The 23,660-nt window shown below is 41.8% G+C and overlaps 1 protein-coding gene and 1 pseudogene across 1 annotated transcript in view; both read right to left on the bottom strand.

Annotated features, from left to right (window-relative positions):
* The window catches only part of PIK3R2 (phosphoinositide-3-kinase regulatory subunit 2), a 67,103-nt gene that overhangs the window by 3,278 nt on the left and 40,165 nt on the right, over positions 1-23,660 (bottom strand). Inside the window, exons 5-13 of the mRNA XM_044305655.1 lie at positions 18,735-18,866; positions 15,816-16,017; positions 13,003-13,088; positions 12,741-12,843; positions 11,797-11,895; positions 5,052-5,232; positions 4,848-4,973; positions 4,622-4,764; positions 3,977-4,153 (exon numbers count right to left, since the gene is read on the bottom strand). Coding sequence (XP_044161590.1) covers positions 3,977-4,153; positions 4,622-4,764; positions 4,848-4,973; positions 5,052-5,232; positions 11,797-11,895; positions 12,741-12,843; positions 13,003-13,088; positions 15,816-16,017; positions 18,735-18,866 — 1,249 coding nt within the window. The remainder of the gene's footprint in view (positions 1-3,976; positions 4,154-4,621; positions 4,765-4,847; positions 4,974-5,051; positions 5,233-11,796; positions 11,896-12,740; positions 12,844-13,002; positions 13,089-15,815; positions 16,018-18,734; positions 18,867-23,660) is intronic.
* On the bottom strand, positions 21,627-21,710 carry LOC122925227 (annotated as a pseudogene).

Below are 23,660 nucleotides of genomic sequence, written 5' to 3'. Positions count from 1 at the left end.
ACCCAAAATGCAACAAAACACACCGCAAAACAAAAGGCAGAAACAAAAAGGCAAAAAGACAATAAGGTAGATTTAGCACATAGTGGGAGCGTCAAGTGGAGTAGCTGCCCATATCAGCCAATTCGTTTTTATTTTTCAAAGTGCTATTAGAAACTGGTTGGTTGCTATGGTCAGATACTTTCCTTATCACTCCTTTGATAAATCTCCCCCAATAAGTCACACAGTCCAATGTGACAACAAATGAATGTTCAAAAGAATACCGAGTCCTAACCATCACACCCCAAGGAAGTCAATAGAAAGTTGAGATGTCACATTGCTGTATGACAGCTCTCCTATGAAAAGACAGACTGAACACAATTGGGAATTACAGAACGATTTAAATAATAAAGCTTATTAAAATGACTCAACTGCATATAAACATGTATGTAAAGGGTTCTGGAGGTTCTTACAACAGGAGCTATGTAAATAATGCAATATACATGAAATCGGCAAGAAAAATGAACCGACTCAGAGTTTAAATGTCCCAATTCACAAAAAGTTATAATTAATTAATTACCGTAATCAAGAGAAGATTTTACCAGAGTGAATACAGAGGGTTCACCACAAGATGTAAACCATTGGTGAGACTCAAAAACAGGAAGGCCAGATTAGAGTTTGCCAAACAACATCTAAAAAAGCCTTCACAGTTCTGGAACAACATCCTATGGACAGATGAGACCAAGATCAACTTGTACCAGAGTGATGGGGAGAGAAGAGTATGGAGATGGAAAGGAACTGCTCATTATCCTAAGCATACCCCACCTCATCAGTGAAGCATGGTAATGGTAGTGTCATGGTGTGGGCATGTATGGCTACCAATGGAACTGGTTCTCTTGTATTTATTGATGATGTGACTGCTGACAAAAGCAGCAGGATGAATTCTGAAGTGTTTCGGGCAACATTATCTGCTTCAGAACTCATTAGACGGCGCTTTACAGCCCAGATGGACAATGACCCCAAGCATACTGCAAAAGTAACCAAAGAGTTTAAGGGAAAGAAGTGGAATGTTATGCAATGGCCAAGTCAATCACCTGACCTGAATCCGATTGAGCATGCATTTCACTTCCTGAAGACAAAACCAGGGCTGTGGAGTCTGAGGCAATTTTGGGTACCTGGAGTCGGAGTCGGCAAAAAATGAACCGACTCCGACTCCTACTAAATTTAAATTGGAATAAAAAAAAAAAGAAAAAAAAAAAAAGCAAGTTCACAAAAAGTTATAATTAATTACTGTATTTTTCGCCCTATAAGACGCACCTAGGTTTTTTAGGAGGAAAATAAGAAAAAAAAACTAATGGTGGTCTGTGGATGACACTATTATGGGGGCATCTATGGATGGCACTGTTATGTGGGATTATTGTGGGGGCATCTGTGGATTGCACTGATATGGTGGCATCTATGGATGACACATATATAGCATCTTATCTTATGTATCATCTACAGATCCCCCACTAACTTTTTGGCAGTCAGGAGGCCGGGCGGGCGCTCGCAGCGTAGCTCACTACGTCACGCGCCTGTGCCGCCTGCTTCATTCATAAAGTGGGTGGAGCAGGCGCGTAACGTAGGGAGCTACGCTACGAGCGCCCATCCGGCCTCCTGATTGCCAATAAGTTAGAAGTAAGTAGTACAGCGCTAGATTTAAGATTATTGGAATACTAGTTAGATATGATTACCGTATACTACAGTGAGCGGGGCCCGGTGTAGTAGAATACAGTGACTGCAGCAGGCCCCGCTGCCATTACAGAAACAGATGCCGGCCCCCAGTCCCTCCTCCCTCTCAGCCTATTTACCGGACAGTCACAGCATTCGCCCCCAGAAGACGCACTGCTATTTTTTCCCCCACTTTTGCGAAAATACGGTACTTCTCTACTGTAAGAATAAAGGCCAATGCATGCAGTGCGTCACTTTACCGCAAAACGAACACGTTAAGTGACCATGAAGAAGCATGCTTTTCATATGCTTCACTATATGGCATGCAATGCACAGTTAACGAACAGCAATACTTATATTTTCCATTGTGTTGTGTTCCGCTGTTACAGGGAACGCAATGCCCATGGTTAACCTAACCTCTTACTGATAACTGATTAAGTAAATATGTTTTTTGCAGGACTAGAGACTTGTATAAGTGAAGGGAATGGATAGTCAATAGCTCAAGACTGAAGCTGTAAACCATTTGAAAAACTGCTGTCATTCAGCTAAGGCTATAAAAACTTGTAAACTCAGATTCTTAGCTTAAACTTCAGCGCACAAAGGAGAAGGCAGCAGCTTCCTAGCCAGTAGTTCTGTGGTAATGACATGTATGTTTCCTTTCTTTCCTTCAAGGAATGTATAAAATACATTCGCATATTAAATACAGAGGAGTCGGAGGTACCAAAAACTGAGGAGTTGGAGCATTTATCTACCGACTCCACAGCCCTGGTTGTTCTGTCACAAAGGGTTAACTGTCTAGCTGTGTGACTGGTACTTTCACTTTTACTTTGTGACAGTTATCTAATAACCCTCATCTCTAAATTACTAAAAGGTGATAAACACTTATCTTACTGATTAGAATGTGGCTTAAATAAGAGCTGAGCTATAATGGGTGTTTATAAAGTCAGAGAAAGTAGATAAGGAGCTGAGAAGCCTGACCAGAAACAGTAAAAACAGAGCCTGCTACTAGAGAATCTCAAGATTGTACAGAGAAAGGGGTTTAACATTTTTAGCTCAACATGAGTGCAATGCAATATTAAAACTAAATTGCCTTTAAAAGAGTACATAGCCTTTAAGTGTATGATGTTATTGCTACGCATAGCTATTTTCATGTGGGCTTTTGTTCTGGTTACTGTGTGTGTACACACATATGTATGTTTGTATATGTATATATACACAAACTTTTGCTGTTAATTTTGCAGTAGATAAGTCTGACTACAGCTTTTGCAGCACAGTGTGGACTGTAGCATTTACATCATATACAATATTTATCTGTTGCACTATTAACACCAGAATGCGTGTCATTTTATAAAACTGTTGGCAGATTTCAGGTGATCATTGTGGTGCAGGTTGCGTAATGATGATGAAATTACATAGACCAATATACGGCCTGGGTCATGTAATCCTTTCAAACTACATTATGTACATAGCCATGTAGTTATTACACACAGTGCTGCCATTATAGCACTAGAGTATAACAGGATGTAATGTGTTGGTATCACATAGATAATACACTGGGGCGCTGGAGTGCCTGGCAGTTAAAGGGGTTGTGCAGTGTCATGATATTGATGACCTATCTTCAGGATACATTATCAATATCAGATTGGTGGACGTCAGACCGCAGCACCCTCTTCAATTTTTACCTGCACACCATTTAGACTGTAACAGTAGTGCACTGGAAATACAGATTCCTCTCCCACTGAAGTGAATGGTACGAACAACTGTTACTACACTGCACCACTGCTACAGTCTAGACTGTGTTCAGGTAGACATTGAATTAAGATGCAGTTCTTGCATGAGCACCGTAGCCTCTTCAAACTACGTTGATCTGATATTGATGACCTATGCTGAGGTTAGATCATGAATATCATGACACTGCACAACCCCTTTAACTTGTACTCACAGATCAAGCTCCTGTACCCATAGACTTGTGACTCACACAGCAGTACTTCTTACACTTGAGGAAAGGAGGGGACAGGTGGCTCCTAATGACGTCGCTTACTGACTCAATGTGCTGGCATCAGATTGAGTTCATTAGGATCCAACTGAAGGTCCTGTGCTGGCGTTGTAGCGTGAGAATATAAAGCTGTACATAAGAAGAAGTTCTGAGAACCTCTTCATATTTATTTGTTTTACTACTTACATAGAGAAGCCTGCACAATCCTCCCAACCAAAATTAATTCAGTCTCAAGCGCAGGAATATGCATTTTAATCGATTTAGGCAAAAGAACTACTGAGCCAAGATACTTACACAAGATACTGATCTCGAAGTTTCCGAAGCTGCATCAGGTCTGGCTTCAAACTATTCATTTTCTTGTCAATCTCCCGGTTTTCATTTGCCTGCTTCTTTAGGTCCTGCTCCAGTTTCTTTTTACTGTCATGGATCTCTGTTACCCGAGATTTTAGCTTTTCGGCATTTATCATGATTCTGTTGGAAGTTGGACGGAAAGAAGTAGAGTGTCAAAAGGGCAAGACATTGTATATACACATACGCAAGTAACCTATTCTATAACAAGTCCACCATTATTGGAAATTAACATTTTCAGTAATAAACATGCTACATGTTATGTATCAAATGATGTTTGTACAATTTCCTATAGACACATTTCTCACCAAAAGAATAAGCCATGCACATGGTCCTTCAATTCTAAGGATCGGCAACCCACAAGTACAAAAATGACATGTTACAACTATTCCCCATCTTAGGCTCTGTTTACACTGCCGTTATGGTTTCCATTAAAACCACAACCATCTTGGCGAGAAGGCTGCTGGCCACCACCATGGAAAACCCAACATGAGGTGAGCTGTGACTCCCAAAAAAAATTAAAAATGAATAGAAACAGCATTGCACGTGAATGGCCAAAAGAACAGCAGTATTTCTGTGTGCTGTTCTGACCTTTCTATCTCTTGGTTGTTGCCCTCCCTGCGACACTTCGCAATATAGTCCTTTGTAAATGCTTCTTGAGTCTGACACTGTTCCTCAAAGATTTTGATGGTTTCTTTAAAAGCCTCAATAGCTGTCCGCTTCATTTGCAATTCCTGTTAAAAAACAGAAGGTTGAGGCTCGTGAGTAAAACCTGTGAGAGCAGAATACCCGCTAATAAGTACAGTCAAGGGATTACCTGAGTTGTCCTTGTGTATTCTTCATAAAGCGAATCAAACTCGTGACTTTTATCTCTGTATTGCTGACTATAAATTTTAAGCTGTTCCCCTACGGCTTCCACACTGTCTTCCTTGACAATCTGGTCCTAAATTTCCATAAAAAGGTTAGTTAGATTAAGGCAAACATAAATGTATCAGTAAAACCCACAGCTACTAACTCTTACCTGCTGGTATTTGGACATGGGGTACAGAAGTTTGGTGTCCAGTTTAGCATTATACTGAGCTAGAGACTCATGACGATAATGTGCAATTAGAGCCATGACAGACGTAAAAGTCAAAGGTTCCGAAAAACCATACATGTTATCCCGGTTGAATATTTTAATCAGTTTGTTGTTTCCACCCTTCCTAAAATAAAAAAAAGGTCAAAGTTAGCAGTAAAAGTAGCAGCAGTATAGGAATGCTGAATATTTAGGCAGATTTTTCTGCTTTGACTGTGTCCATATTATATCGCATGCATATCCTCCCTTTTGTTCACACCTGGTAATATTCATAGGTTATTCTAAGTTGTATACATTCAAGTCAAAGGGTCATTTCTGTGAAAACAATCTAAGGCCACTTTCAGTCAAGCAAGTTGTCTGCGGGAAACAGGCTCTGCGTGGGAGCGTGATTTCCTGTGTTGTAACGGGACCTCACGGCTTTATAATGATTTATAATGCTGTATGTCCCTACCTAACATCAGCTGTAATGTATTATGCATTCGCTCTTTGACCAGCTACAATCTGGCTTCCAACTAGATCATTTTAATGAAAGTACCCTAATAAAAGTCACTAATGATTTGCTAGCTGCCAACACTAAATGTCATTATTCTGTATTGCTTCTTCTAGACCTGTCCTCTGTCTTTGACACAGCCAACCACTCCCTCTGGTTACAAATTCATCCCTTGGCATCAGACACTTAGTTCTCTTCTGGATTTCCTCAAACCTCACCAACTGAACATTCAGTGTCTCCCACTCATGCATCACCTCCTCACCCCAACTACCCTCTCTCTGTTGGTGTGCGTCAAGGATCTGTCCTGGGAGTCCTACTGTTTTCCATTTATACCTTTGGCCTAGGACTGCTCATGGACTTTGACTTCCATTACCACTTCTATGTTGAAGACCTTCAAATCTACCTCTATGGCCAAATGTCACTTCGTAGCTATGCAGGATCCCAGCATGTCTATTAACTATATCCTCCTCCTTCGTAAAACTCAACATGTCACTCAGCCCCCACCACCAGACCCATCATTCACTACCAGACCCATCATTCACAGCTAATGACACCAAGCTTTCATCAGTGTCAAGTCCGCTGCCTTGGGATAACATTTGATTCTGCCCTTTCCTTCACACATCCAAGACCTTACCACATCCCGCCACCCCCAAATCAAAAGCACAACCTTGAGTCAACTAAAAGACTAGTGTATGCCCCCATCATCTGCTGCCTAGACTACTGCAACTTCTTCTGTGGCCTTCCACCCAACACTCTTACAGCCCTCCTAAATATCCTACACTCTTCTGCCCAGTTAATTCACGTGTCCTCTTGTTTGTTCTCAGCTTACCTCTGCCTTCACTGGCTCTCCCATTACACAACAAATTCAGTTCAAAGTACAAATAAAAACATACAATGCCATTTACCATGTGTCCTGTCCTTACAATTCTGACCTAACCTCCTAATATAGCCCCACATGCAATCTCTGATTCTTACAAGAACTCCTTCTTTGCTGCCCACATGACAGCCTCTCTCACCATCCAAACTTTCAAAAGCAACCTGAAAACTTACCTTTATCAGAGAAGCCTACAACCTACAATAACCATGCTGCTGCTGCTTCTCAGTCATATAGGCAGCTTCTACTGTCACCTACTTTCCCCTTCCCTTGTAGATTGTAAGCCCTTGTGGGCAGGATCCTCGCCGTATGTACTAATCTATCACCAAGTCCATGCTTACTGTATTTATTTTTGTTATGTACAGTACAGACCAAAAGTTTGGACACACCTTCTCATTCAAAGAGTTTTCTTTATTTTCATGACTATGAAAATTGTAGATTCACACTGAAGGCATCGAAACTATGAATTAACACATGTGGAATTATATACATAACAAAAATGTGTGAAATAACTGAAAATATGTCATATTCTAGGTTCTTCAAAGTAGCCACCTTTTGCTTTGATTACTGCTTTGCACACTCTTGGCATTCTCTTGATGAGCTTCAAGAGGTAGTCACCTGAAATGGTCTTCCAACAGTCTTGAAGGAGTTCCCAGAGATGCTTAGCACTTGTTGGCCCTTTTGCCTTCACTCTGCGGTCCAGCTCACCCCAAACCATCTCGATTGGGTTCAGGTCCGGTGACTGTGGAGGCCAGGTCATCTGGCGCAGCACCCCATCACTCTCCTTCATGGTCAAATAGCCCTTACACAGCCTGGAGGTGTGTTTGGGGTCATTGTCCTGTTGAAAAATAAATGATGGTCCAACTAAACGCAAACCGGATGGAATAGCATGCCGCTGCAAGATGCTGTGGTAGCCATGCTGGTTCAGTATGCCTTCAATTTTGAATAAATCCCCAACAGTGTCACCAGCAAACCACCCCCACACCATCACACCTCCTCCTCCATGCTTCACGGTGGGAAGCCAGGCATGTAGAGTGCATCCTTTCACCTTTTCTGCGTCGCAGAAAGACACGGTGGTTGGAACCAAAGATCTCAAATTTGGACTCATCAGACCAAAGCACAGATTTCCACTGGTCTAATGTCCATTCCTTGTGTTCTTTAGCCCAAACAAGTCTCTTCTGCTTGTTGCCTGTCCTTAGCAGTGGTTTCCTAGCAGATATTCTACCATGAAGGCCTGATTCACACAGTCTCCTCTTAACAGTTGTTCTAGAGATATGTCTGCTGCTAGAACTCTGTGTTGCATTGACCTGGTCTCTAATCTGAGCTGCTGTTAACCTGCGATTTCGGAGGCTGGTGACTCGGAGGAACTTCCTTTCCTGGGGCGGTCCGCATGTGAGCCAGTTTCTTTGTAGCCCTTGATGGTTTTTGTGACTGCACTTGGGGACACTTTCAAAGTTTTCCCAATTTTTCGGACTGACTGACCTTCATTTCTTAAAGTAATGATGGCCACTCGTTCTTTACTTAGCTGCTTTTTTCTTGCCATAATACAAATTCTAACAGTCTATTCAGTAGGACTATCAGCTGTGTAGCCACCTGACTTCTCCACAAGGCAACTGATGGTCCCAGCCCCATTTATAAGGCAAGAAATCCCACTTATTAAACCTGACAGGGCACACCTGTGAAGTGAAAACCATTTCAGGTGACTACCTCATGAAGCTCATCAAGAGAATGCCAAGAGTGTGCAAAGCAGTAATCAAAGCAAAAGGTGGCTACTTTGAAGAACCTAGAATAGGACATATTTTCAGTTGTTTCACACATTTTTGTTATGTATATAATTCCACATGTGTTAATTCATATTTTGATGCCTTTAGTGTGAATCTACAATTTTCATAGTCATGAAAATAAAGAAAACGCTTTGAATGAGAAGGTGTGTCCAAACTTTTGGTCTGTATTGTATTGTATGTATGTATGTATGTATGTATGTATGTAGGTATGTATGTAAACCCCTTGTCATATGTACAACGCACTGGAATTAATGGCACTTAAAAATAAAGAATGATCGCAACTAACTGGGTGTGGAGTCTGAGTCAGTTTTGAGTGGCTGGAAAAATATCAGGTCCATATATATATTGAGACATCGACACAATTTTAACATTTTTGGCTCTATACACCATAATGGATTTGAAATTAAACGAACAAGATGTGCATTAACTGCAGACTCAGCTTTAATTTAACCCCTTAAGGACTCGGCCCTATTTCACCTTAAGGACTTGGCCATTTTTTGCAAATCTGACCAGTGTCACTTTAAGTGGTGATAACTTTAAAACGATTTGACTTATCCAGGCCATTCCGAGATTGTTTTTTCATCACATATTGTACTTCATGACACTGGTAAAATGAAGTAAAACAAAAATAAATCACTTTTTTTATTTATAAAAAAAAATAAATACAAAATTTACCAAAAATTTGTAAAAAAAATATTGCACATTTCCATGTTTCAATTTCTCTACCTCTATAATACATAGTAATACCTCCAAAAATAGTTATTACTTATCATTACCAAAAGGATCCAAACATGAAGTAGACACATGGGGAATGTTACAAGGCTTAGAAGTTTAGAAGCAAATCTTGAATTTTTCTGAAATTTTCAAAAACCCAATTTTTAGGGACCAGTTCAGGTCTGAAGTCACTCTGCGAGGCTTACATAATAGAAACCACCCAAAAATGACCCGATTCTATAAACTACACCCCTCAAGGTATTCAAAACTGATTTTACTAACTTTGTTAATCCTTTAGGTGTTCCACAAGAATTAATGGAAAATGGAGATACAATTTCAAAATTTCACTTTTCTGGCAGATTTTCCTTTTTAATAATTATTTTCCAGTTACAAAGCAAGGGTTAACGGCCAAACCAAACTCAATATTTATGGCTCTGATTCTGTAGTTTACATAAACACCCCATATGTGGTCGTAAACTACTGTACGGGAACACGGCAGGGCGCAGAAGGAAAGGAATGCCATACGGTTTTTGGAAGGCAGATTTCGCTGGACTGCTTTTTTTTTTTTTTTACACCATGTCCCATTTGAAGCCCCCCTGATGCACCCCTAGAGTAGAAACTCCCAAAAAGTGTCCCCATTTTAGAAACTACGGGATAGGGCGGAAGTATTGTTGGTACTAGTTTAGGGTACATATGATTTTTGGTTGCTCTATATTACACTTTTTGTGAGGCAAGATAACAAGAAATAGCTGTTTTTATTTTTTGTTATTTACAACATTCATCTGACAGATTAGATCATGTGATATTTTTATAGACCAGGTTGTCACGGATGCGGCGATACCTAATATGTATACTTTTTTTACACAATGATTTCATTTTTGAAGCAAAAAAAAATAAAAAATCATGTTTTAGTGTTTCCATAGTCTCAGAGCCATATTTTTTTCAGTTTTTGGGCGATTACCTTGGGTAGGGTATGATTTTTGCAGGATGAGATGACTGTTTTATTGGCACTATTTTGGGGTGCGTGTGACTTTTTGATCGCTTGCTATTACACTTTTTGTGATGTAAGGTGACAAAAAATGGTTTATTTAGCACAGTTTTTATTTCTTTACAGTGTTCATCTGAGGGGTTAGGTCATGTGATATGTTTATAGAGCCGGTGGATACGGACGCGGCGATACCTAATATGTATACTTTCTTCCACCCCCCCCTATATTTTACCAATTTTGTTTTCACTTTATTTGGGGAAAATTACGTTTTGGTTTATTTTTACTTGAAACTTTTAATTTTTGGGGGGGAAAACTTTCAACTTTTTTTTTGTCCCATTTTGGGACTTGAACTTTTGGGGGTCTAATCCTTTACAATGCATTCCAATACTTCTGTATAGGAATGCATTGGCTGTATGAGTAATACTGTGTGTATTACTCATACAGCTTCCGGCCTGTGAGATCCAGGGGGCTGGATCTCACAGGCTCTTCACCGGAAAGCAGCGCGGTGCCTCAGGAAGGCATCCCGCTGCCTTCCATGCCATCGGGTTCCCCCTACAGCCCCATGGGGACCCGATGGCACCACCGCCGCACCAGGTAAAAGCAGCAAACTGCAGGTCTGAATTATCTCACTGTGTTTTTGTAGTAAAGAGATCACGGAGAGGCATGGAGCATTATCAATCATGTTAATGTTTCGTGCTTCTGCTGTCCACATCGGGTCTTGGCTGTCAGTCACGCAGCGGATGTCCCGCACAGCATCTGCTCGTGTGAAACAGCCCTTATACTTTCCATTGTGTTGTGTTCCGCTGTTACAGGGAACGCAACGCCCATGGTTAACCTAGCCTCTCACTGATAACTGATTAAGTAAACATGTTTTTTGCAGGACTAGAGACACTTGTATAAGTGAAGGGAATGGATAGTCAATAGCTCAAGACTGAAGCTGTAAACCATTTGAAAAACTGATGTCATTCAGCTAAGGCTATAAAAACTTGTAAACTCAGATTGTTAGCTTAAAGTTTAAACATGACTGTGGGATTCTAATAGGGAAATCAATATTTTAAAATGCCCCTTCCTGGATCCTCCCACTGCCTTATCAGCAGAAGATCAGCACACAAAGGAGAAGGCAGCAGTTTCCTAGCTAGTAGTTCTGTGGTAATGATATTGATATGTATGTTGCCTTTCTTTCCTTCAAGGAATGTATAAGATACATTTGCATATTAAATACAGAGGAGTCGGAGTCGGGGAGTCAGAAGTACCAAAAACTGAGGAGTCGGAGCATTTATCTACCGACTCCACAGCCCTGGACAAAACTGAAGGGAAAATACCCCGAGAACAAGTAGGAACTGAAGACAGTTGCAGTAGAGGCCTGGCAGAGCATCACCAGGGATGAAACCCAGCGTCTGGTGATGTCTATGCGTTCCAGACTTCAGGCTGTAATTGACTGCAAAGGATGTGCAACCAAGTATTTAAAAGTGGAAGTTTGATTTATAATTATTATTCTGTCCCATTACTTTTGGTCCCTTAACAAGTGGGAGGCACATATGCAAACTGTTGTAATTCCTACCCCGTTCACCTGATTTGGATGTAAATACCCTCAAATTAAAGCTGACAGTCTGCAGTTAAAGCACATCTTGTTTGTTTCATTTCAAATCCACTGTGGTGGTGTATAGAGCCAAACATGTTAGAATTGTGTCGATGTCCCAATATTTATGGACCTGACTGTAGGAGTTAAAGTTGAAAGCTTGGCTTGCCAACTCCACAGTCATGGTTTTATCCCACTGAAGTCACTGAGGTAAGACATGACAAATCCACAAAGTACACACCTTCGTGAAGAGTTCTATTACCTTAGAGTAAGAGTGTACTCTCCTTCGATTTTGCTGGAAGCATCCCTCACCAAAAATGTGCCATCTGGTGTATCCCGCAGTTTATCATTGACTTCCTCCCTGAATGCAGACATTAGCAAAATGTAATGATTGGTTTTTAATACATATAGCAATGTCAAAATCACATATCTTTATCATATCCATTTCAATCAAGCACTGAACAAGTCTGTCTGCACATCATGTTAACATAAAGACTTAACAGAATTGCTTTTCACAAATGTGAAAATTTATATTGCAGTCTATGTTCTATGTACAGGATGTGAGCCTCATGTGTTTTTATATCCTAGATTTTCAAGTGCCTTCATAGTTACTTAAACGTTAGGGTATATTTTCATATTTTTGTTTTTACCAAAATGTTTGCTAAAATTTCTGTGACTAGAGATGTGTTCAAAGCATCTGAATTGGTTCTGCAGCACGCATACAGATTTTTGCAAAGCTTATTTAGATGTATGTTACAGTTCAAGAAATCTGCCGTCTGAATATAACCTTACTCAACTTGATAAGGCACAGCTATGCAGTCATTTTATGCCGAACATATGCACAATATTTCAACCTTTTACTGTGCATGACACATAGGGGGAGCTTTATCAAAACCGGTGTGAAATAGAACTGGCTTAGTTGGCCGTAGCAACCTTTTATATTCCATCTTTTAGTTTCCAAAAGGAGCTTTGGAAAACGAAAGTTCAAATGTGATTGGTTGCCATCGGCAACTAATCCAGTTCTACTTTACACCAGTTTTGATAAAGCTCCTGCATATAGTCTACTTGCTTCTGACATGTTTCAATGATGGTTAAAGGTGCACCTGCCCATAAAATAAGCTCAACTAAATAAGTTGAAAACTGGGTTCTCGGCATTGCCAGACTTCAGTAGTCCCCATCCAAAATATCAAGGAAAATGTGACTCACCTAGAAATGTCCCCCCAGTACCACTCTGCCTCCTGCAGTGTCCCTCCAACCCCATTGATTGTAGAAGCTGGCAGTCTGGGTTTTGCCGGTTTGGGAGGGAGAGCTAGGAATGACAAACCAGAAAGTAAAGCCATCTTCATAATTAAAGTACAGAAACACAAACCTCAAAGTGATTTTAATTAATATCTAATAATTCAAAAGCAGAACAAGACATAACACAGTGAGCGCTCAATTAAACGTCATTACTCCAGTGAAGCTGTACCTGGGGGAGGCTGATCTTGTGGAACTTCATTATCCTGAAGCAGAAGCTCCAGGAGCAGAGCAGGATAATCTGGCAAAGCTTCTGCCCTGATCAGAGTAAAAGAAAAAAAGTCAGAAATGATAGAAAAGGGCTCCATCCTCGGTATGTGCTATGGATCACACAGACTGTCTACTATGACCTCTCTCCTCAACCTGGCAACCACACTGGTAGCACTTCTGGAGTGCTGTACTTGAAATCCCCACAGGATCGTTTCAAAATGTTGACTCTTTAGTACTGTGGGTAAGGTGTCTGATGGGGCTGATGCCTTAAAGGGGTTGTCCAAGATTTTACAAGTGATGGCCTATCCTGAGGATAACCCATCATTATCAGATCAGAGGAGGACAGACACCCTGAGCCCCCTGCAAATTAGCTTTCTGCAGTAGCTCCAGTGCCAAAAGTCAGCGATGGAACAACACAGATACTGCATGGTGGACGGAGCTGGTTACTGCACAGCGGCTCCCATTGAAGTGAGCTGCGTAGTTCCAGCGCCAGAGATATTCTGAAACAGCTGATGGGCGGAATGAGACTGATAGCTCATCCTGAAGATAGGCCATCACTTCTAAAGTTCTGGAAACCCCTTTAAAAGGGTTTTTACGCGACTTAAATATTGATGACCTAACCTCAGGGTAGCTCATTAATATCAGATCAGTGGGAGTCTGACTCCTGGCAGCCCTGTCAATTGTTTTGAAGGGGTCCAGGGGCTATGATGTCACATCCACCGGTCACATGGTCTTTCTGCCAATCGGTCCCATTCAAGACGGGACTGAGATGCAAAACCAAGCAGAGCCACTATAAAATGTGCGGTACCGTGCTTGTTATACTATGATGTGCTGAACGTCAAGGGGGGGGTCTTGCTAGGAGCACAAGGCATCCATTTTTAACTCCTGGGAAATCTTTATATTGTAATGGTGTTTTGTACAAAAACTATACTTAATTAGAAGCACACATGTTCTGTGAACTAAAAGAGTTGTACACTGACATATCTGGTGGTGCTCCTCATGACGTGTATAGTGTGTCTGAATAGTCTTAAAGTGTTCCTCCATTTTCTTCTGCGACTTCTCTACATGTGTTCTGATGGAAAAACCTGCATTTCACACTAATTTTCTTCCTTCCCCTTACCTGCACTGACAATCTTTTCTTTCTTCTAGTCCCAGCCCCCCAGGACTACTTTGTGGATATTCGGGTATTTAGGATTACTGAGTGAAGTGAAGCATCACATTGCTGTAAACTCCACATTCTGTGCATCATGTAAGGAACTTTTGCAAATAATGAGAGTGACAAGTTGACGTTATAGTATCAAGACTGTTCAGTACGCCGTGTTTGTGAACCGTGTATTTATGTGTCTCACATAAAATTACTTTAAAAGGGTTTTCTGATATTTTAATACTGATGATCTATTCTCTGGATAGGTCATCTGTATCTGATTGGTGGGTGGTCTGATGCCTAGGACCCCCACCGATCAGCTGTTTGAAAAGGCTGCAGCACTCCTATTAGCACCAGAGCCTTCTCCACGCTTACCAAGCACAGTGCAGTACATTGTATAGCGGCTGGGCTTGGAATAGCACTCAGCGCCAGTCCCTGCAATGGAGCTGTGTCTAGGCCAAGTGACCGATGACTGTGTTGTCACTTGGCTATGAAAAGCTGAGAGAAGGCCACGGGACTTCTCGAACAGCTGATCAGATGGGTGCTGGGTGTCTGACGCCCACTGATCTAGAGGACATGTCATCAGTATTAAAATCTTGGAAAACCCCTTTAAGTAGATGACAACAGTAGCTGGCGAATAAGTACATTCATATCAGCAGGACTTACTGCCCATTGTAACCAATCACATTCCACTTTTCATTTTCCAACTAAACCAGTTTTCCTTTACACCACTTTTGATAAATCTACCCCATTGTGTGTATAAAGTGCAGAAGAAAAATCACTAAAATAACGTGGCCTAAATGGGAGGAAATGCTCAAAAAACCCAAACACTGTAGCGCGTTTATAACCGGGGGAGATAAACTGTGTTCACACACCTTAGGTAGTCTAGTAGTAGGCCTCATGCCACACAGATACCTTGACGGTGGTGCAAAAGGGCTCCAATACATTGGCTAAAGTCTCAGTTCTTAACATCAGCGTGAGGGATTAGCCAGTGTTGTCAGTTGCATATCATCGTGGTGCACCTTTTGCAGTGATTCAAGTACAGAAAAACCAGTGGGCAGTGGTAACCTACAGAAATTCTTTAGAAGATGCCATGGTGGAATTTAAATGCATGGCCCTATTTCTACAGCAACTTTAGCTCATGGCACATCACTATTTGACCCAGGCCTTGGCAGTTGTGTCCAATATAGGACATTTGTGTGTTCTTTAGAAACCCAACAATCACATCCAAAAACCTGACACAATGGTGCCTGTTAGACCCAGTCATTATTGTGGGGTCCGTTGGGTTCAGTCATAGTATACGGCATTTGACCAGGCAAAATAGCACTTTCTCAACGAAATCTGTGAAAGAACCTCCAATGCAGATGTGAACATAGCCTACGTTTGTTTTGGAAATCGGCATGGCCTTCAAAGCTCAAATTCTGACATTACTATACACAACTTGGCATCTTCAGTACTCCTCACACTATTCCTCAACAGGTTGGTGGAGAATATAGTCTAGGGAACACTGGTCACACTGGCGTGCAACTCTGCAGTATGCTAATCTCTAAACGTTTGCCTCATTAGGCTCTCATAATACAGATAGAAGCCTCTGTCATTCTTCACCATAGCCATTATACACAAGAACTGACCCTGTGATGGCAGGCCGAAACAGCAAAGGTCCAAACGTCTCTACAGCAACTTTGACTGTGAAGCTGTTCAAGTTACTGGCACTGCATGCTTTCCTGATGTGCTGGAGGACATGCTGAAAAGTGAGCGCATGCTGTATGGGAACAGCGGGTGGTTGCAGGAGTGACAAAACGTGCGCTCTCTTCTGTACATCTTCCCCATTGTCTGCAACAGAAAGCAAACCTTATGATAACCATACTGTAATAAAAGTACATTACCTTATAGTATCACCTACCTGACAGTCAACAGATACACATTTTTTTTCAATTAAATTTGCTCAAATGTGATGCCCAGGAATAAGGAAAGTACAGGTCAGCTTATTTTGGAAATGTACAGTGCCTTGAGAAGACATTCCCCTCCCCCCCCCCCCCCCCTGCTATTCTTCCTTTTTGTTGCATTACAACCTGGAATTAAAATAGATTTTTGGGAGGTTTGTACCATTTGATTTACACAACATGACTACCACTTTGAAGTATTCACCCCCTGAAAGTCAATTATATATATTTGGGCCATTTTACTAGGCAAAGCTGCTCCAACTCCTTCAAGTTAGATGGGCGGTGCTGCCACATAAGCTCCATTGGACAGAAGTCTGGGCCTTCATTAGGACCTTCAGAGACATTTAAATGTTCCTCCTTAAAGTGTCATTAATGAGGTATTTCAGTTATCCCAAGCTATCCCCTATCCTACTGCTAGGACCTCCACCAAATCACAAGAACAGGGGCTCCGTACCCAGTGGAGCACCACTGAAATGGACGTAGCCGCTCATGATCAGTAGGGGTCCTGGCGATAGGACCTCCACAAATCTGATAGCTATACCCCATCCTGTGGATAGGGGATAACGTTCTATAACTGGAATACGCTTTTAAATTTTCATAAAGACATATCAAAAGTTTTGATCAGTGTGGGCCTGATTGCTAAGACTCTGACCGATCTCTAGAATGAGGGGAGAGAAGTGCATGTATATCGTGCTCTCTCTGCTTGCTGCACGAGACAAGCTACACAGAAGTCTATGCGTCTGTCTTCATTCAGTCCTCAGTAGCAGAGAGAGATTCTCTCCCTGTGTTCTACAGATTTGTGAAAGTTTCAACACTCAGACCTCCACTGATCAAAACTTTTGACTTGTGTTTGTGAAAGTTAGTGATGCTTTAAAGTAAGGCACTCCAGAATCTGATATGCAGTATGATTAGGGTCACTGTCCTGCTGGATGATGAACCTCCGCCCAGTATCAAATCTCAGGCAGACTGGAACAAGTTTTCCCCAGGAATTGCTGTATTTTTACCACCATCCATCTTTCAAGCCTGAATGGTTTTCCAGTCCCTGCTGTTGAAAATCCTCCTCCTAGCATGCTGCCGCCAACAGACTTCGCTGTGGGAACGGTGTTCTTGGGGTGATGGGAAATCTTGGGTCTTCGCCACCCTTAGTATTTGACATGATAGCCAAAAAGGTCAATTTTAGTCTCCACTGACCAGAGAACCTTCTTCCATATGTTGCGGAGTGCTGTTTGTCAGACACCAAACATGTTTCATTATGAGTTTTCTTTAGCAATGGCATTTTCTGGCCTCTCTTCCATAAAACCCCACATTATGAAGTGTACGGCTTATAGCAGTCCAGTGGACAGATTCTTCCATCTCCGCTATGGAGCTTCCTCAGTGTAGCTATTAGTGATTAATGCCCTCCCTGCCCTCTCAGAGTTTTGGCAAGTGGCCTTCTCTTGTCAGATCCCAGCCAAGTGCTTCCTGCCATGTTTTTTTTTTCCTCCTCAGAAATGTCTTATCCTTGTCTGCAAAATGGACAAGAAAAAGATATGTTCTATTTTTTTGCAGGGCTGCAGAACAGACTAACGGACGGGTGTGCTGTCCGCATCTTTTATGGCCCCACTGAGATAAATGGTTCTTTATCCGATCCAGAAAAAACATGGATTGGATGCAGACCGAAAATGGGTCCGTGTGCACGAGCCTTAATTATCGGACTTTGGAAGGGATTTAGTTGAACCAGACCTTATTTAGGAGTTTCATGACAAAGAATACCTATTAACAACTTTACAGGTCTTATGTAATTTTTTTTTAATTCCAACGCAACATTTTGGACTATTTTATCCGGGCCATTACATAAAATCTAAATTAAAATTCATTTTAATTACAGGTTGCAATGCAATAACACAGGAAAAACACCAAAGCAGGTGAATACTTTCACAAGGCACCATGCATAGAAAAAACAAACATTGTCATACTGAACAAGGATTTCACACAAATCTACTCATCTTGCACCAGTAGGGGGCAGCACATTTCAACTCTATGCACGGTGCATATTCAAATAATATTTCATGTGAACATCGGTATACTATGCAAAAAGATTCATTCCACACCCTGAAATGTGTGCAAATTTAAAAAAACACTTTATAGACAGAACCAGAATAAGGTCCACAGTCGATAGTGGCCAACATTTCAGTAGTACATCCAAACATTTGATAATGGTTGTAATTGCTACAGTGGATATATCACTCTTGTTACTGGCCAATCCTCTATTACGGGGTTGTCCAGCAGGGAAAAAAAATTGTCAAAAGGGCTCAAAGAAGCAATAATCCACCGACACCTTGCCACTCCTGTTCCAACACTTACCAGGTGCCCGTTCCCCAGTCTTGACACATAGGAAATGCCACACAGCCAATTGCTGGCAGTACAGGCATTTTCTGTGTGGAGATGGCCCAAGAAGAGGGCACTGTGGCTTCATCTATCTATCTTTAAGCCACTGTACGCCTTTTGACATTTTTCCCCACCAGAAAACTTAATACCCCCATCTGAAGGGATTATGAAGAGTTAAAATACAGGCAGTTGCAGGACGGACTACTAAACCTGCACAACATGGGTTGACAGAGCATTTACCTAACAATGCCTGAATAAGGTCTCTGTGGATATTCAGTGGAATTACGGGACTGGGTAACTCTTGCAGGAATGACTTCACCATATCTGTGAGGAAATTAATGTCTGCCACTTCCAGGTCAATCCCAGAGAGATCTGAAATGATAAAACCAAAAATTTAAGCAGAAACTGGAAGTCTCACATGGAAGTTCCATTCCAGGAGTAAAAACCTAGGCACAGTCACTTTTTCACGGCTAGAGTTTTATTCTGTTGGGATCGGGCCAAATTTTATATTTTATCTTTAATATTTTCTTGTTAGGTTTTAACCATTTTAAACCACCAAATAAAGTTATGCAAATGAGCTCTTAGCATCCTGTGCCTCTGATGACACCAGAAATAAGGTAGATATCCTATAAGTCAACGTTCGACCCTTTAAATAGGCCTTAAGACATGACTTGGATAATACAAACCGGATTCCAAAAAAGTTGGGACACTATACAAATCGTGAATAAATACTGAATGCAATGATGTGGAGGTGCCAACTTGTAATATTTTATTCAGAATAGAACATAAATCACGGAACAAAAGTTTAAACTGAGAAAATGTACCATTTTAAGGGGAAAATATGTTGAATCAGAATTTCATGGTGTCAACAAATCCCCAAAAAGTTGGGACAAGGCCATTTTCACGACTGTGTGGCATCTCCCCTTCTTCTTACAACACTAAACAGACGTCTGGGGACCGAGGAGACCAGTTTCTCAAGTTTAGAAATAGGAATGCTCTCCCATTCTTGTCTAATACAGGCCTCTAACTGTTCAATCGCCTTGGGCCTTCTTTGTTGCACCTTCCTCTTTATGATGCGCCAAATGTTCTCTATAGGTGAAAGATCTGGACTGCAGACTGGCCATTTCAGTACCCGGATCCTTCTCCTACGCAGCCATGATGTTGTGATTGATGCAGAATGTGGTCGGGCATTATCTTGTTGAAAAATGCAGGGTCTTTCCTGAAAGAGATGACGTCTGGATAGGAGCATATGTTGTTCTAGAACCTGAATATATTTTTCTGCATTGATGGTGCCTTTCCAGACATGCAAGCTGCCCATGCCACACGCACTCATGCAACCCCATACCATCAGGGATGCAGGCTTCTGAACTGAGCGTTGATAACAACTTGGGTTGTCCTTGTCCTCTTTGGTCTGGATGACATGGCGTCCCAGATTTCCAAAAAGAACTTTGAATCGTGACTCGTCTGACCACAGAACAGTCTTCCATTTTGCCACACTCCTTTTTAAATGATCCCTGGCCCGGTGAAAACGCCTGAGCTTGTGGATCTTGCTTAGAAATGGCTTCTTCTTTGCACTGTAGAGTTTTAGCTGGCAACGGCGGATGGCACGGTGGATTGTGTTCACTGACAATGGTTTCTGGAAGTATTCCTGAGCCCATTCTGTGATTTCCTTTACAGCAGCATTCCTGTTTGTGGTGCAGTGTCGTTTAAGGGCCCGGAGATCACGGGCATCCAGTATTGTTTTACGGCCTTGACCCTTACGCACAGAGACACTGCCACACTGAGAAGCTCTTTTTATACCCAATCATGTTGCCAATTGACCGAATTAGTGTTAATTGGTCTTCCAGCTCTTCGTTATGCTCAAATTTACTTTTTCCAGCCTCTTATTGCTACTTGTCCCAACTTTTTGGGGATTTGTTGACACCGTGAAAATTTGAATCAACGTATTTTTTCTTTAAAATGATCTGTCATCTACGTTCTATTACAAATAAAATATTGACATTTGCCATCTCCACATCATTGCATTCAGTTTTTATTCACAATTTGTTTAGTGTCCCAACTTTTTTGGAATCCGGTTTGTAATTAAAACAGCACCTCATCTGCAGACACCCGTTTCTGAGTAATTGCTCCTCATTAGGGATATGCGAACTTCAAGTTTTGAAGTTCAGGTATGTACTGAATTGCGTTATGGATTCCGTTACTACGGACAAAAACACAATTCCATGACTGATCCGTTCTGCTGACCATAGCCTTCTATAATGAGGGAATGTAAAGGCATTCAGTTATGTATTACGTCATGGAATTGCGTTTTGGTCCGTGGTAATGGAATCCATATTTTATATTTTATTTTTGAAAGCCCAAAGTCGTGCTCTCTCACCCTGTGCAGCAAAATCGTTCAGTGTGCCACACAAAAACGTGCACTAGGTCACGGTCTATTGCAGGCCCTCTCCATAAGAAAAGGGCCCCCCACAAACCATTCTCAATCCCTCCGGGGCCGAAGCTCCTGCAAGGGACTGGGACAAGTGGCAACCCTCAGCCGAAGCCAAGGGTACGCCCATCTATGCTCCTGGCTTTCGCCTAGGCTGCCACCCAAGGAGTCAGCCAGGAGCTTCAACAAGGTCTGGACTCTCCCCAGAGGGAGAGCCCAAGGGGTTTGGCAGGGGGGTGAGGAACCAATATGCCCCCCCCCCTCCCCCCCAGACCTCAAGGAGGGGGTACCCGTAAGGGTGCCGGCAACCCTGAAAATCCTAGTGGACACAACAAACATGTAAAAGTGCACACAGCGAAGATAAAAAATAAATAAAGTGAATGTGTGCCATTAAGGCCCGGAATTATAAAAATTCCTCGTATTTTCAAGGCCGAAGCCGAGCTAATAGAGGTGTGTGCACTAAAAATATGCAAATGTGCCATCACTCTGTGGGCCTCAAAAGAACCCAGCGAGTTAAGACATCCCCGGGATACCACCCCTGGGGCACCACCACTTCGGGCTTTCAATACAACACAGCCTCATGGCTTCGATCCAGCAGAGCCCAATGGTAGCTTCGCATAGGAGGACACTACTACTCCCGCGCTCCACTACCCAAGGTTGCTGTGTGGTTCTCCATTCCGCTCGACAACCATTGCTAGCCACAGTTGGAGTATGTCCTGGAGCGTAGCTCTACAGGAACTGAAGAACAGATACTACACTTGATCTTAGCCAAAAGGCCGAAAAGCATTGCACTGCGGCCATTAAATGACTGAAGGAGGGGGCAGGGAAAGCGCAAGGATCATGAACACAGTGGAATCATAACCATGAGTGCACAGCAACTTCTTAGGTACTACACAGAAGGTGCAATCTATTGCCCCTTAATAAGTACAGCAAAATCGTATTATTTTACAGGGAATCTGTCGCCTATCAAACTGTTTGCATAGACATATAGCTGTGGTTCACCTGAGTAAAACGCTGTTTTTCTTTCTGTGGCCAACGCTTCCTGCACAGCTTTGATTGACAGGGCCAGACAATGGCAAGTCAGCGAGGGAAGGGCTGGCCACAGAAATGAGTGGAGCTTGGGGCAACAAAAGCAACGGTGACGCCCTTGTTGCACCAAAGGCCTAGTTTGCATATTGAGAAAAAGTTATCCAGGAACGGAGCTTCAGATCAATAAAAGAAAAAGTGTGTTTTAATCAGTTGAACCACAGCTACGTGCCTGTGCAAACAGTTGGATAGGGAGGTCGCTGGTGACAGATTCCCTTAAAGAAGAGATCATCTACAAAAGATGCCTTTAAAGGCAATGGGATAGCCATCAGGCTTGAGACTGCTCTGAGCCATGAACAACAATGACTGAGATTTGCTTTACAGCAATTATGAGAAAGCTGTCATGACATGCTCTGTTACCCCTGCAGGGAGAGGGAAGGAGGTGAGCTCCTATTGTTATCTATATACAGAGGTGTTATTTGTCACTGCAATCTGACTGTGGAGACAACAATGTGACTGCTGAAAACTGAGCTCTACAGAGCAGGAAGCGAAATCTTATTATAAAGTTTGGTGACCAGAGGGAAAATTGCCCACATCAGAATGTTTTTTTGTTTTTTTTTTACACGAAAAACAACAAAATAGACCATTTCCTTATAATACATTCCGTTTAATTAAACCTGGAATTAAATAGTAGGTCATTTTTTGGGAAACAGGTGTCCAAGAACACATCATTTAAGGCCAAAAAAACTAAATGCAGAAACAGATACTTGTGTAAAGTGGTGTCAAATGCAGCTCAATAGGCGGTCCAGGTTCTGCATGAATGGTAGGTATTTAAATGGTTCTCTACTGTAAAATTAGATGCTGATGCAGGCATCACTTGAATGGGTCCGCGATCCTTCTTTTCCGCAAAAAGATAGAGCAAGTTCTATGTTTTTGCGGTGCGGAAGCATGGAACGGAACTCCAGATTTGCGGACCCATTGAAATGAATGGCAACTGAACACTGCCCGTGTATTGCGGATCCACAAATGCGGTCTGCAAAACAGCAATGGGCATCACACATTTGTGTGAACGAGCCTTCACAGAAACATTTCTGGATCACTGATATTGGTGGTTTAAAAAACAAAACAAAAAAACACAACACTTTCTTAGAAGATGGCATTTCCAGGCAGCGATGCATGGCGGAAACTCTTGGCCTTCAGGTGGGCATGAAAAAATTATGCACACACATTACTACCACGTTTGTTACTCGGGGATAGCTTATATTGTATCCAGCTTCCTTCCTGGGACCGTGGAGACCTGGAATCTTGGGTTGTGGTAGGACAATTGGTTTATCACAGGTGCAGTAGGAATGAAAAAATGATGCACAGCGGCAACCTTTATGTAATGTTTACCGTTTATTTTTAGGGACATTTATATTATTCATGTGTATTAAAAGTTACGTTTTAGACATAACATATTCCATATGATCGCCTTTTCAGGTTTATGTTGATAGATAATAGGTGATCTAAAGTGATTTTCATCCCCCTAAAAAAATTCTTCAGGTGGGCAGCATGAATGCTACTAGACTGCTCTTCTACATTACACTGACCAGTGATCGCTCTGATTGCCTGGAAACAATAGAACATTAATGGAATAAAATAATGCTCCATTTTCCATCAATGTTAACCTGTGGCTGATTTTTCTAGAGTACATAATGGAAGGTATTTCAGTC

Source organism: Bufo gargarizans, chromosome 1 (genome assembly GCF_014858855.1).
Source record: "Bufo gargarizans isolate SCDJY-AF-19 chromosome 1, ASM1485885v1, whole genome shotgun sequence".
NCBI classification, from domain to species: Eukaryota; Metazoa; Chordata; class Amphibia; order Anura; family Bufonidae; genus Bufo; species Bufo gargarizans.
The sequence above is the reverse complement of the archived record's forward strand: the minus strand, read 5'-3'. Positions and strand labels throughout refer to the sequence as shown.